Raw genomic sequence first — 15,472 nt, 5'->3', positions numbered from 1 at the left:
TAATTCTTCCATGCCTTCCAGATTCCAAGCTCTGGATCCCAATGGAGGGAAGCAAATAACATAAACAATGATTGTATGGTTTAGTAAATATATGAGGATGCTTTATGCCACTTTTTTTTTATCAATTTTGGACCAAAAATAAAGATTATATGAAAAAATTCTGACTAATTTTTTTTTTTAAATACCCTTTATATGTACTATATCTTTAGGTCTTATGAGTGTAGGTCTTATGTTACATTAGGTCTTATGAATGTAGGTCTTATGTCACATTAGGTCTTATGAGTGTAGGTCTTACAAGTGTAGTTCTTATGAAGCAACACCGTGCACATGCATGAAAGAGAAGCTTTTCTAACCTTTTCTCTAACCCTTACCTAACCTAACTTAATCCTGCAACCTCTCCAATACAATACAGGGATAAGATAATGATGGAACAAGGCTAATAATACAAGAATGATATTTAAAATCATTGTATTGTTACCTAGGTTGGTCACTTTGACTAGTTTAGATATAACATGTTTTTTTTATTCCTTTTTTGCTATTCTACTTTATCTAAACATCAGAGGAATCAAACAGCATCCAGCTCTGATCTAAAACTGTTGACAGGATCTTTGCACAAAAATAAAAGAAAAACCACCCTTTACTATTACACAATATGGACTCTCAAGTGCATTATTTAGGGCCGTTGTTTACAACAAAACAGCTCCTCTTCACACATTACAGGTTGTAGTTAATTTTTCCCCCCTAAAATCAATTAACGTAGAAAAATATATCTAAAAATTACAATTTTTAAATATACTACATTACTCTTTATTTTATTACTCTATGCAAAAGATCTCCAACACGACAGCTTTGTGACAGCTTACACTCCTTAACTTACTAAAAGCCACTCGTTCAAGAGTAAATACGAGGAGAGGAAGAATAGGAGTGGATGGGATGGAGGGGGGAGCAAAGGTGTCAAATAGAAACATTTTGTGCGTTATATACGCTTTCAAATCTGCTTTCAAAACAGTTCAAAAAATTATCATTAAAAATAAATCTGTCGAAATTTAATAAAAATCTCACTATTTATGACCGTATGTGACTGATTTGGAAAAATAAATTAACAATAGTTTTTGTCATCATATTAAAATTGTAATTAAAAACTAAAAATATATTTTGCATAAAATACTTATTTTTTAAAATTAAAATCCAAAACTCTTGTCTTAATAAGAATTGAATAAATTCACTTCACATTAAAAATAAAAAAATACATATTTTTTTGGTACGGATTGACATAAAAAAAATCTGGCACCTATTATGGAGAGTTTAGTAAATTGAAGAGTAGAAAAAAAGAGAACTTTAACTAGTGATACAAGTGAATTGAATTTTATTGTTATGATATGGCGTAGTTTATTATAGAATTGTTATTGTTAAGAATTATAAATATATTATAGTGATAAAACTAACTTTAAAAATATTAATATTAGTTTATTATTATTATAATTATCATGATTTTAGATTAAAATATATACCTAAAGTATTAGATCTTGTGATATTTGTTATTTTTATAAAAAAAGTATATTTTAATAATTATACCTATTACATTATATTTATAACAAAATGAACATATTTCTTTATTTGTACAGTTAAGAGGCATATTTTTTTTAAAATAAGGATTACAATATAGATAAAGTATACAACTAATTTATGTATTAAATTCACAATTTTGAAAAGTCTTAAAGAAAATTCCATAAATATATGTATGTCCCAAAATATTTTTTAAGTCTTGAATATGTAGATGCTTCGCTTATATATCCCCTTTCTATTTCTTATTATAATGATCCTGCAAAATTAGTATTCTAAATTAAATTGAGAGTAGAATAAGAATATTTTTTTTAATCGATATAGTATTACTTAATTTAATATTACACCAGAATTTTATGTGCTCTGATAAAGTATCGATGACCTATGTAACTATATTCCCTATGTACTACCTTTACCCCATTCCCTCCCCTACTACTGTGTATGAACGAACTGACCAAGAAATATGATCCACATAATCAGGCTAAATTGACGTCAAATTTCCCCCTGTCAATATTTCCACTTATTTTCTTTATTTATTATTTTATCAAATGTCTTTAACTATAAAATTATCATGTTTTACATGGACTTACTAACTCTCTGTTTATGATTGATTGTAGAGTTACTACGCAATTTTAAAAATTATATGTAATAGACTATCACAAAAGAATCAATTTGTCAAGTTTGAAATTGATTGAACAATTTTGAACATGCTCAAATTAACTACAAGAACTCTTCCTTAAAATGTCACATTTTTACAAAATTTCAGACAGAGTCAAAGTCTCTAAATCAAAGACTGGGAGACTCGAACTCTTAGCCCTAAAATGACGTCACTTTCGGACAGGTAAGCAATAACTTTTAAATACTTTTTCCACTTTTACCAGATAGTCATCCCCATTTAGGTACGTACTTAAGAATCTGATTCGTGTTTTGATTGTTTTTCCTACCCTATCGCCCTAAGAATCAATATTTAAAATTACTAGGCAACTAACACGAGGAATAAATCCTAATATCCTTTTATTTATAATCTTTGTTGGACAAAATGAATATATTATTACTTGGATGTTGCACCAGATTTTCATGTACTCTGAAAAAGTAATACTCGCAGCTGGCTAAAATTACTAAATCTCTCATCCACCCTATTTATCACCTCCCCTATACTGGAAAAACGAATTGACCAACAAATGAGGTCCATATTAGCAAGCTAAATTAACAACAAATTCCTTGCAATATATCCACGTATATATATCCTATATCCATTTTGTACAAACAGATGCAAAATATCAAGTTACAACTATCAATAATCTTGATTAGTTTTCAAAGTAAAGATAAAGTTTGCCCTAATTCTCAGATTAATATGATATATCCTTAAAATAAAGTAACAGGATCTTTGTGTCTGTCTGTCCGTACTAAAGGATCTCGCTAACCGCTCTTAACTGATGTGGTTCTCCTTTAAAATGTAGCTTCTCATTATTCATAGGTCCTGGGAAGGTTTAGGTATAAATCAAATTTTATTTTTAACAGGGAATAAAACATAATGCAACCATCTCGTAATCAATGTATAAATGGCACTTAGAATTCGAATTTCGATATAAAATGTTGCATGAGTAATCCTTGGTAGGTCTATTTTCCCTAAATCGAACAAAAAGTTGGAAAAGTAACGGCTAACGGCTGGCAGCTCAGCCGCTTAGTAATTTTTTGGCTTTTTTCTATGGAAATAAATCACGAAACCTCTCTCCACATAATGCTCTTTTCCGATCCAAAAAGTTTTTAAACGATTCTAGCAGGTAGTTGCTAGTACTAGAAATATAAAAAAAATATTTTTTGTATCATTTCACATGATCTAAAGCAAAAATATGTTTTAAAATGTTGATTTCTACGTAATTTTTGACAGATTTGCCCTAAAAATAGCCAAAAAACGGCTAAACGGCTGAGCCGTTAGCTGTTACTTTTTCAACTTTTTGTTCGATTTAGGGAAAATAGACCTACCAAGGATTACTCATGCAACATTTTATATCGAAATTCGAATTCTAAGTGCCATTTATACATTGATTACGAGATGGTTGCATTAAACCCCCCCCCCCCTTATTAAGAAAATTAGAAAAGCTTTAATTAATAGAAATGTGACATTAGTAGCATGACAAATGGACCAAGTGGGTTATATTCTAGATGCACATTGGTGTGGGGAATCTTCTCAAAAAACCCGCCGTCTATCTCACATAATGGCCGATAAAATCAAAGTTCCCCTTAGATGGAAGGACGTACATTTTGGAATTATAGAGTAGCCTTGCTATTTATATAAGGGTTTAATTTAATCTACTTTTTTTTTTATCTTTTCATGTGTTATTTACTATTTTCAGAACCAGGAGCCTGGATAAAGAGCACTATAGTGAAGTTGAGAGAATCTATGGAGATGCTTTTCCTTTGGAGGTAACCAGATAATATCCATTTCTTTTAACATAAGAAATTTCTTTTTAAATGACGGAAAAGCATAGTTTTACAAGGTGTCAACAGTAAGGGGGGGGGGGGGAAGTTCTGACACTTTTGCGTAAACAGTGATTATAGGCTTTGTCTTTGGACTGAGAGGATAGGTTATTAGGGATAAAATTATTCTTATATGATGAATTTCCCCCAGATTTAAGATTTTTTGGATAGGCCTCCAGGTTCCGGAGCTCCAGGCCTCTAGGTGGTCTCTGTACAGGTAAAAATTAAAAATAAGATTTTTGTTGAAGAGTTAGAAGTTAACTTATAAAACAAAATATACTTCTTTTTGATTGTTATTCATAAATTTGAAGAAAAAACATACATACTTTTTCTCATAAGCTGACATCTAACTCTTTAAAAAAAAAATTTTTTTTCATTTTTACCTGTAGAGAGACAACCTGGAGGCCTGGAGCTCCGGAACCTGGAGGCCTATCCAAAAAATCTTAAATCTGGGGGAAATTCATCATATAAGAATGATTTTATCCCTAATAACCTATCCTCTCAGTCCAAAGACAAAGCCTATAATCACTGTTTACGCAAAAGTGTCAGAACTCCCCCCCCCCCCCTTATATCTTTTATGACGCTGTTTTTGATAACCATAAAAAAATATGTTATTTTTTAATGTTAAAGTCACCAATTTAGGTAATAGATTGATGGCATGTAATAGGATTAAATATTCTGCATAAAAGTATAGGTTCACTATAACAGATGAAAAAATGAGGGAAAAATACATTTTGTGAAACTACCCCTTAGAATTAGGAACATGGCAGGTGTCCCCACTTAAAATTTTTGTCTTTTTTTTATTTATTAGGTACTTGGATCTTAAAACAGATTATCCTGTACTCTAATAAAGTGAAACTTGTAGTGCCCAAGTAACTATACTCCCTGTACTTTCCCTTTTACTAAATGAACGAACTGACCATTAAGTGATGTCCATGTTAGCAACCCTGTCATTATATCCACGTATACCTATTCTATATCCATTGTCATTTTTTTCAGGTTCGCTTCCACCTTGCCCACTGGATAGAAGACCAGTTTAAACCTGGACTCAATGCAAGTTTTTACTTCATGATTTTTATTTTAATTATAACACTAATACATAGAAGAATTCCTTGCTATTATTTATCCAAGCGAGGGCATTAGATTGTAAATAACACTTATACCTAATGTTTTTTAAACACGATTTCTTATTGTTTAATTATAAACTTTTTTAGAATCTTAGAATTGTTGTATTTCTAAACTTTTCTACCAATTTTAAAATCTACATTGTCGGGGTAATTTTGTTAATTGCGATTGGGGTTGTCATTAATAAACCTCCGTTGTCCAGATAACATACAAGCAATAGATTCCATTTAATATAAACATCTATACTATGACCTAGAGTGGGATAAACTAGCGGATTCGTTGCAAAGATAATACCTAAGTAATAACTTGTGTTGTACAGATTCCAGAAAGCAGCCCCCAGATGTTGCTAGATCTCTCCCACAATTTGTTTGCCAAGCTAGATGAGTATGTCAATGCACTCCCAGAGGTGAGGAATATTCTTCGAAACCACTGGATTAGAACCATTTTTTTTAGCCATACGGAAAAATCATATATAGCATCGTATTACAGACAATTTTCCATGAATATTTAGATATATAAATCATAAATTGATGCCAGTTTTGTTAGTCATGGCCTTCGTCCCCTCAGGGTTAATAAAACTGGTATTAATCATAAAAATTTTCTTTCAAATATAAGCGGAAAGCTGTCTATAATATGGTGCGATAAATAACAATTACAGAATTCCCTAATATTGCCTTTTGACCAGAAACAATAATTTTGATGCCTATTGTAAGATAAGATGAATTACAAAGATTTAATGTATTAGGTACCTACTTAGGAATAAAACCCCGAAGGTTTTTAGACTCCCCCCCCCCTCCCCCTCTATGGTTTGGTATTATTTTATTCAAAATAAAATATAAAAAAGGATACCTATCTAGATTTCGTTTTCCAAAAAAGTAAACCTATTTTAGAATGAAAAGGATCATTTTTATGACACGATTTAAAGATTCGAACCCATCACCTCCCAATCATCACAACGAAAAGATGCACAACGTGTTACGCTACGGTCATTGTGTTGCTACTAATCTGTCCTGTTCTTCTTTAGGACCACGCCTCTTTCTTGATAAAGAAGAAGCTACGGGACGACTTGACCGCCCTGCGGATGAGATACATGAACTATCCAGCTGCGCTGGCCGTCACTGTTAAGCAATGCCTTGACCAGGAGGCTGCCGTTGTGGCTAGGGCTGAAGGTAGCAATTATATAGCTTGTTATAATGGATTTATTATTACTTCATTGGAACTTACATCAGATTATCATGTACTCTTATACAATGAAATTTGTAGCTGGATAAAATAACGATTTTTCTATCCTCCCTCTTTGCCTCATCCCCTCCCCTCCTACTGGATGAACTGACTGACTAACAAGTGATGTCCATGTTAGCAACCGAAGTTGGCGACAATTTTTCCCTTATCATTATATCTACGTAAATTCTATATCCATTCTAGTTTCCTTTTTGCTTTCTTAATTTGTCTATACTTTTTAACATTTTTAATCGCATCTTATACCTATTCAGAATATGTCTGTTAAGACTATTTTTTTCCCTTGTGTATTTACGGATTTTAGGAATGCTTATCAATATTGCTTTAGAATTTATTTTTTATCCGACAAATTTCCCTTATTCAGAGATCTTTTGACATTATCTGCCTATTTTTATGTTCCTAGTTTTTTCTGCTGTGCTACTTATATCAAATTGTGTTTATAGGTCATGTATCATATGTTTGTATATTTTCTTGTTTAGGTAAAAGCTTCCCTCCTCATTCCGATGCCGCCCTTATTCATCAGATTAGACAAACTATTGCATTTCTTAAAAATCAGGTATTTAAATTTTTGTTACATAGATAACTTATTTATGTAGATTATTAGATTTGTATCTCACTTTCTGTCCATCTATTTATATATTTACCTATCTATCTATCCGTTGCTGTATATCTAGATCCGTACAGAGATCAGTACCGAAGCAAACAGGATCAAGCAAGAGCATGAGTGTATAAATATAGATATATACTCACCATGTATCTATCATATATATTGAACTAAACTATATTTGTTTGAATACTTAATTTCAGGGGTGTATATTCTACACAAGATTTATTTTTTTTCCCCTGCTACAAAATTTTTATTTTTTTTCCCCCCCTAGTTTTTTCTCACAAAGTAGGGGGGAAAATGGAAAAATATTTAAAGACCTCTATATTTTATTTATTTTATCCCTCCTACCACACATTTTTTAGTTTTTTTTCACCAAGGAGGGGGTGAAAATGGAAAAAAAGTTTTTAGTTTTCTTAATTTTTACATTTTTTTCCCCTCCAACCACTTATTTTTTATTTTTTTTCCCCCCCCCCTGAGCAGGGGATCCCATGTAGAATGTACACCCCTGCTTAATTTTTAATATTATTTCAACACAAGACAACATTTTAAGTTATACAATGTTACGCGGCAATTGCGCACCAATTGTACCATGCTTTACGATCAGCTGATGTATATCTAGATCCGTACAGAGATCAGTACCGAAGTGAACCGGATCAAGCAAGAGCATGAGAGTATAAACATAGATATATACTCACTATCTATCTATTATATATCTAGATCCGTACAGAGATCAGTACCGAAGTGAACCGGATCAAGCAAGAGCATGAGAGTATAAACATGGACGTGTACTCGCTCAGAGATATGTCCAGCAACTATGCCAGGATGGTCAGTGAGACAGGAGAAAATAATGAGGTAAAACTTTGGGTACCTTTATTACTTCTAAATAAGTTGGTTCAAATTAGTGTCCAAACTTTTTAACCATTAGTTTTAATCTACAAAAAGTTTTGTATCATTGGGGATCTACATCAATTCATCGTCGATCCCCGGGAAAAAATGATAATTTTTCACTCAAGGTATAAGCAAAATGTTTATTTTTCACGTAGAACCTAAAGAAAAAGGTATTTTTACACAAGATCTCAGGAAATTGTTACCTAACTTTTCTTTTAAAAAACATTTCTTGAAAATTAGTATCATTCGATATATTATTGCTTGGATGTTGCACCAGATTTTCCTGTACACTAACGAAAGTTATAGTCACAGCCTGGCTGGCTAAAATAACGATAACCCTCCCTCCCATCCATCTCTTTTACCCCATCCCCTTTCCACTTACACGATGAATGAACTAACCAAAAATGTGGTTTATGTTAGCAACCAAAATCGACGACTCCCCTGTCAATATATCTACGTACATTTATATATCTATTGCTGTATCAACCCTTTAAAACTTTTTTAGTGGAACATCCTTTTTTTTTTAGACAAAGAAGGCATTAGAGCAGAAGAACAAAATGCAAATGGACCTGACCAATAAACTTGCAAGAATTATTCAGAGATTTAAACATTTAGAGGATAAGATTAAGGTATAAAAGCGGTTAGAAAACACAATTAAAAGTGAGTTTTTACACCAAAACAGGCCAAAAAAAGCCTAAAAATCCAATTTCCGCAGGGTTTTCTTATCTAACCTAAATATAAAATTTTTTAATTTTTTTAGCATTCAAATGTAGTACCTATATGACTATATTTATGTACCTAATTTCAAGTGTCTAACTCAATATTTAGACCATTTTGCTCACGGTTTAAGTTTAAAAGTCATTACGCCCCCCCTCCGCTTTTTACACTATTGGATACGCCCCCAGAGGCCTCTAAAGACGCATGGGTAAGGGCGGGGAGGAAGAAGGGCACTCCACAATTTTTTGTGGGAGGGGTTTTCTTTGGGCGATTTTATTTGGAGGGTGAAGGAACCTTTCCCCGTTATAATTATACACCTTTCTTTGGCTCTACTGAAAAAGGATCCATATCGGTTGAGCGGTTATCCTGTTACTTCAACTGAGATTTTATTTTGTAGGGAGTGTTTGAGAGTGTGAAAGGAGTGCAGAAGGAGGTGCTGGATACGAAGCTGGATGCCTGGAAGAGGGAACAGCAGCTGGCTGGCAATGGCCTCCAGATCACACAAAGCTTAGAAAATATACAGGTAAACTTTTTCATAGATTATTTTTGTAAGATTAAAAAAAACTTCAATATTAAAACTACGCCTTATGATTTTGTCAACTTGACATAGGAATTATTGGATATTTTTGGCTCCCTTATGCCTTTAACTTTTTCGCCAGAAAAACTTAGTTTTTATCATAATATAATGTTATGATATCGAAGGTGTAGGAAAGGGCAAAAAAATAACCTAAAACCATCTTAATAATAAGATTTTAAAATGAAATATCCAAAAACAACCAGTGACTTATCTGAAGCTTTTCTAAAAGGGAGAACTCGGTAGTGATAGAATTCTTAAGCTTCAGACTAAAAGACAATACAAATAAGAAAGTAGGTATTATGATTAATTTAAAGAAAATAATGTCAATATTTATTTTACTTTTATAGGTATCAATTGTAAAAAAATTGTCTTGTTACATTTTCCCATTTCCTTTACGCCTATTAAATGTTTAAAATGTAGAGTATGCATCAACTTGCCGGGATCTAATGGGATAGGACAATGGCCGATTTTATGTACATCGCCAATATTAATGCACACAATTACCACTTCTTTAGATTACAATTAGTGGTTGAAACATTTGGACACTCAACTCAATAAACCAACCAATCAAAATTAAATAAAAGTCTCCAAAGTTGTTAAGCCAACGAATTAGAAATCGTTATTATAAAACTTTAGGGAAAATAAGCAGCCCATTGTCCCCTCTCTTTCTGGCATCAACTTGCATAAACAAATTAATTCCTATGAAAAAAATAATTTATTTTCTCATCAAAATATACTGCGTGAATTATTGATGCATTCTTATCTAAAAATAACGAACTTTTTTGTCTGGGTGTTTATTTGATGAAGTACTTTATTATTCATAGCTTATAAATTAAAGATAAAATTAAAAATTATTATTACTGTTAGGATAACTTGAAATCTTTTTCATACTTTTATTGCAATGTTACCGACAACTAACCACTTTGATTTCATGGCATTTGTCTGCAAGGCCCTCCCCCCTGCTCGTGCTATTCTTATCTTATATTTTACAAACCATTTTAAAACAAGATTATTGCATAGATGAAAGTAATAAATTTTTTATAGACATATTCATTGAATAAATTCATTGATAAGTAATAAGTACAGGCATCTTAAGGAATAAGGCAATTGCCGATAAATGGATAACGTCCTCTATGATTACCCCTTCTATAGATTGAAATTATATGTTGAAAAAATTTGGAACCAACGAAAATTCATTAAAGTTTTTGAGCCAACAAATAAGATAACGTGTTTATAAAACATTGGGTACCAGTGTAATTTTAAGTCCTATGTCCTCATCCTCCCTGTAATAAAAAATTTAATTTGCTATCTTTATATTTTGCAGTATTTTTTGAAAACCCATATTGTCATGTTATTATTTTTATTATTTACATAACAGGGAAAGGACAAAGGTCGAATAATCCTTTCAGAAGCTCATTAAAGATCCTTGTTCAATTTAAAAATAATAATTCAATACTTTTGTATGTATAATATTTTATTTATACTTACTAGCGGCTACTCCCTTAATTTTAGTTTTTAGGATATTTTTTGGGGGGTTGGTGGTAGGGTTGGGCCGGATACCGGATATCCGGCTGATTTCTAATGCCGGATATCATGTAACCGGATAGTTTAATATCCGGTATCCTGCCGGATATTGAAAATGACCGGATATCCGGCCCAACCCGGCCTAGTTGGCGGTACCCTCCTCTAAAGTGGTTATAGAACTTCCCTGAACCTATAAGAATCTTCATTGTAAAGGAGAATCATATCAGTCCAGCGGATCTTAAGCTACAGACATACTGTTACTTGAATATAAGATATATAGTCTTTAAAAAAAAATTTATTAGTTCTTTTTCAATTTCCTTATTAGTCATTTTTTCCCCAATTTTTCGTTAAATCCTTCTGTTTTCTAATTAAATATTCCAACTTTCAAACTTTATTTCAACGTGACAAGGAATGACAAATATGTAAAATTGAGGTAAATATTGTTAAAACACACAAAAAAAACTTATTCAACAATATTTTACTGTTCTTGTTTCGAAAAATATTTGTTATCGCTATTTTTAACACTTTCATTGTGATTGCTGTGTTGTTATTTATCTAAAGTGTACTTTTGAGATAAAGTACTTTTTTAACTAGCTAAAATCAGTTATTCTATTTATTATAAATAATCTATTTTGGTCTATGTGTGTAAACCAGTTTATGGACGTAACATCGCGTCATACTCAAGACGTTACAACTATGATTGGGCCGGATATCTGGCCAACGTTCGATATCCGGTAAATTACCGGTTATCCGGCCGGATATCCGGCGTCAAAAATCAGCCGGATATCATGTAACCGGATAGTTTCAATATCCAGTATCCGGCCGGATATTGAAAATGACCGGATATCCGGACAGATAACCGGCAAGACCGGATATCCGGCCCAACCCTAGTACAACTGCTACCTACTAATGTTTTGTCAGGCTCTTAGCATCATAAGTAAGAGTAGGCGAAATGTTTTGGCTCATAAACAGGCGCTATTCATCACCATGCCCAGCTAAGACTTCCAGACAAAGGTCGGGCAATCAACGAATTGGTTGTCCATAGGGGGTTACTTTGTCTAATACCTCGGGGGTTTGGAATAAAAAGGAGACATTGCTCCCCTTGAATGTTATTTGACTTAATCTTTTTTTTTTTGGGGGGGGGGGAGTCAAAAATAGAAAAATAAAAATTGGGGGAGGGGTTAATCTATATTTCATTTTTTCATAGAGGTAGTTAAGGACGTCCAAGCTTTTTTTTTTGGGGGGGGGGTATAAAACTAAAAATCAAAAATTTTGGGGTTTGAGGTAATCATCCATTTATCCCCCCCCCCTTACGTTTGACCTGACGTTAGTGTCATGGACAGTAGCTTCGCTCATATGAATTAATTTCCTGCAGGAAGGAAGGGGACAATGGGCTGTTTTTTTTACATGGGCCCCCTACGATTTATAATAACGTTTTATTATTCGTTCGCTTTACAACTTTAAGGACTTTTATTGAAAATTTGGTTCATTAAGTTGAGTGTCCAAATGTTTAAACCACTAATTGAAATCTACAAAAGGGTTACTTTAGTGTATCATCATTGGGGATGTACATCAATTTATCGGCCATTGTCTTATCCATTTAGACCCCTTAATTTAAAGTGTAAATATGTCAAATAATCTTTAATTAGAAAATATATTTTCTGATCTGAATTCCATAGAATTGTCTTTATAATATATATCTGCTTTATCTTAGCATTATGCATTTGTTGGTGTTGCAATGTGCGGATAATACAGCTAATTTAGGTTTCAAATTATAGCAAAATTTTTGACAATTGCTATTATTGAGCTATTTTTGAAAAATCTGTTAAATTAGGAATGAAATTAAAGACGGATCAAGGAAAGAAAACGAAGTAGCAGGTTTCGTCGTATTTTCACATTAGCTTTTCTCTAGCCCCTGCGGGGGGCTCTAACCCTGCGGGGCAATTATTAACATTTATCTAACCTAAAATAAACTATCAAAAGCTACTGTAAAAATTAGGATTGGGCCGGATATCCGGTCTTGCCGGTTATCCGGCCGGATATCCCGTCATTTTCAATGCCGGATACCGGATATTAAAACTATCCGGTTATAAGATATCCGGCTGATTTTTGACGCCGGATATCCGGTAATTTGCCGGATATCGAACGTTGGCCAGATATCCGGCCAAAACCGGATATTCGGGTTTAGAAATCAGCCGGATATCCGGTATCCGGCCCAACCCTAGTAAAAATACGACGTGACTAGCTACTTAGTTTTCATTCCTTGATCCTTGGCTTAAAAACTAATTAAAACTACTTAATTATATCAAAGATCAAACATAATTGAACTTATAAGTCTAACTGACATTATTAAAGCTAGAATATGGAATTTACTCGGCTGTCATTAAAGATTAAAAAGCGTTTAGAATTCTAAAACTTATTTAAATTACGTTCTTTTGATATACTTTGCTGCTTCGTGGTTTGGATTTTTAACTGCCTTAATATTTTTTAATAATTTATATTCTAATCTTCACTACTTATTAATGTTGACGTCCTTGTTTCAAAATTCATTTTCTTGAAATAATTGTAAAACACCAAAATTTGTGAAGTTTAAAGTTATCATGTTACAGTTTGTAACAACTAATAATATCTGTTACAATGGATTTATTATCACTTGGATCCTACACCAGATTATCATGTACTCTATTAAAGTGAAACTTAAAGCGGGCTAAAATAATGATCCATCCCATACACCCCCTTTACCCCATCCCCTGTCCTCCTGATGGATGAACGAACTGATCAATATATGATATCCATGTTAGCAACCTAAATTGAGGACAATTTATCCCTGTCACAATATCCACGTATATTCTACATCCATTTCTGTTACCAAGTAAACAATGTACATGTCTATACGACAAGGATGACAACATTCATAAGTAGCGAAGTTCATTTAAGTCTATACTTAGCATTACAGGCAGACAGACGTATAAAGGGAGTTTTTGAGAATTTTATCTACGAAAAGCCTGAGTTTGACATTGATATTCTATTCATCCGTTTATCTCAAATAATAAGACGGACTGACAGAAAAAGTAATTGATAGACTGGTTGCCCGTTTGTAAAAGCAATCTTTACACAAAAAAACGTTTATCTTTATTAGCAGCTGAGAAAATCCCCTAGCTACAGCCGTACGGAACAGGAACAAAGTGAGTTATAGAGTAATGAGGGAAATATTCGACTGCTCTTAAAGATAAACAGCTGATTATTTTTGAAGATTCTCTTGTTGATTTATCAACTGTTTATACGTCACTTCTACCAACTCTCCGACTTTTTTCTTGTAGAGATTCCCTGTACAATAGGTACACAACACATTATTGACTTTTTATTTCTAAATTATAATATGTTTGATAACCTAGATCATGAAATGCATACCTATATTACTTTGCTTTTTGAATAAAAATTTATGTGTTTTAAACTAATAGGGCGATTCTTAACTCATGTTAATATTATTTCAGGAATGGTGTGAAGGAATAGCTGAGATATTATGGACTTCTAGAACATTTGTCAAACAACTGGAAATATTTTGGTAAGAATTTTTATTATAATTATGGCCTAAACCCAGAGTTAAATCTAAAGCACCAATAGATTGAAATAACCACCAAGTACCTTATGGAACAGGGTCCTTATGTGCTGCCAACACCAATACTTTACTCATCCATCTTTAAGCTAGTTCTAACATAATCTGGAATATAAACATATATTTAAAACCCCAAACAGGTAATTGATTCTGGAATGATAATAAACACTTTAGTCCAGCAATGAAAACCATAATCAAATAAATAAATAAACAACACAACATTTATAAGCATGATCATATATAATTTTATTAACATAAAATTAAACAATAGATAGATAAACAGGCATCATCTTGAAACACCTAAACATATATAAATCACATAAGTATTAATAAAGACATAGATAAATATAAAACGTTGCATTAAATATTATTCTTCTCCTTCTTTTCTTCCTCCCCTCCTTACTTCATATCCTTCCTGGCCTTCCTGGAACCCAATTCTTGAAAGACTTGAAATTGCCCCTTAAGCACATGGTGCTTAGCATGTAATTCCTCATACATACGCAACATATCACGCCTCTCAGTACGCCAATCCTCTCTCTGCTTCTGCCATTCCTTCGTTTCTTCATACTGCACCTCTCTCTCCCTCCTAAGCGCTCTGGACTCCTCCCTGGACCTGGCCTCAAACACCGCCACAACATTGTCTTTGCGACGAACATCCTCCCTGGCACTGGCGAGCTCCTTCTCCAACTCTGCCCGAACCCTATGGAGCCTGTCAAGGTCAGCATTGCGCTCACGGATCCCGGCCTTGAGATCGGTAATTTGCTTTACCATGGCCCTGGCAGTACCAATTTCCATGGGAACAGTGGTTATAACATGACCACTCATGTCTCTAGCCACACGCCCTCTACCACGACCTCTAGCAGACCTAGCCGGCCCAGCCTTCTCTCCCTGGTCTTGCCCAACAGAAACTGAACGCCCCCGTTTGGCACCCCTGGAGGCAACCGGCTTCGCCACCACCGGCTTCACCACAACCGGCTCCTTCACATCTGGCCTTTGCACCCCCTTCTCCGGCGCCACCACCTTCGCCTTCCTCCACTGCTTGGGCATCACCATCTGGTAACCAAAGCCCTCCAATAACTCTGTACAGCTACGGCTCTTACAATACGCCACCGTAGCCCATAGTGGGACCGGCGCC

General features: G+C 33.6%; 2 protein-coding genes across 3 annotated transcripts in view; one reads left to right on the top strand and one right to left on the bottom strand.

Moving 5' to 3' along the window:
* The window catches only part of LOC145314679 (large ribosomal subunit protein bL20-like), a 184,246-nt gene that overhangs the window by 20,605 nt on the left and 148,169 nt on the right, over nucleotides 1-15,472 (bottom strand). The window lies entirely within an intron of this gene.
* Nucleotides 1-15,472, top strand: part of LOC145314675 (signal transducer and activator of transcription 5B-like) — a 160,437-nt gene that overhangs the window by 117,136 nt on the left and 27,829 nt on the right. Inside the window, exons 2-11 of the mRNA XM_080154688.1 lie at nucleotides 2,333-2,404; nucleotides 3,921-3,990; nucleotides 5,044-5,097; nucleotides 5,489-5,575; nucleotides 6,194-6,338; nucleotides 6,888-6,964; nucleotides 7,733-7,867; nucleotides 8,431-8,532; nucleotides 9,018-9,143; nucleotides 14,216-14,286. Of these exons, the coding sequence (XP_080010814.1) occupies nucleotides 2,385-2,404; nucleotides 3,921-3,990; nucleotides 5,044-5,097; nucleotides 5,489-5,575; nucleotides 6,194-6,338; nucleotides 6,888-6,964; nucleotides 7,733-7,867; nucleotides 8,431-8,532; nucleotides 9,018-9,143; nucleotides 14,216-14,286 (887 nt within the window). The 5' untranslated portion in view covers nucleotides 2,333-2,384. The remainder of the gene's footprint in view (nucleotides 1-2,332; nucleotides 2,405-3,920; nucleotides 3,991-5,043; nucleotides 5,098-5,488; nucleotides 5,576-6,193; nucleotides 6,339-6,887; nucleotides 6,965-7,732; nucleotides 7,868-8,430; nucleotides 8,533-9,017; nucleotides 9,144-14,215; nucleotides 14,287-15,472) is intronic.

Source organism: Acartia tonsa, chromosome 3, assembly GCF_053477335.1.
Source record: "Acartia tonsa isolate MP-2025a chromosome 3, ASM5347733v1, whole genome shotgun sequence".
NCBI classification, from domain to species: Eukaryota; Metazoa; Arthropoda; class Copepoda; order Calanoida; family Acartiidae; genus Acartia; species Acartia tonsa.
The sequence above is the reverse complement of the archived record's forward strand: the minus strand, read 5'-3'. Positions and strand labels throughout refer to the sequence as shown.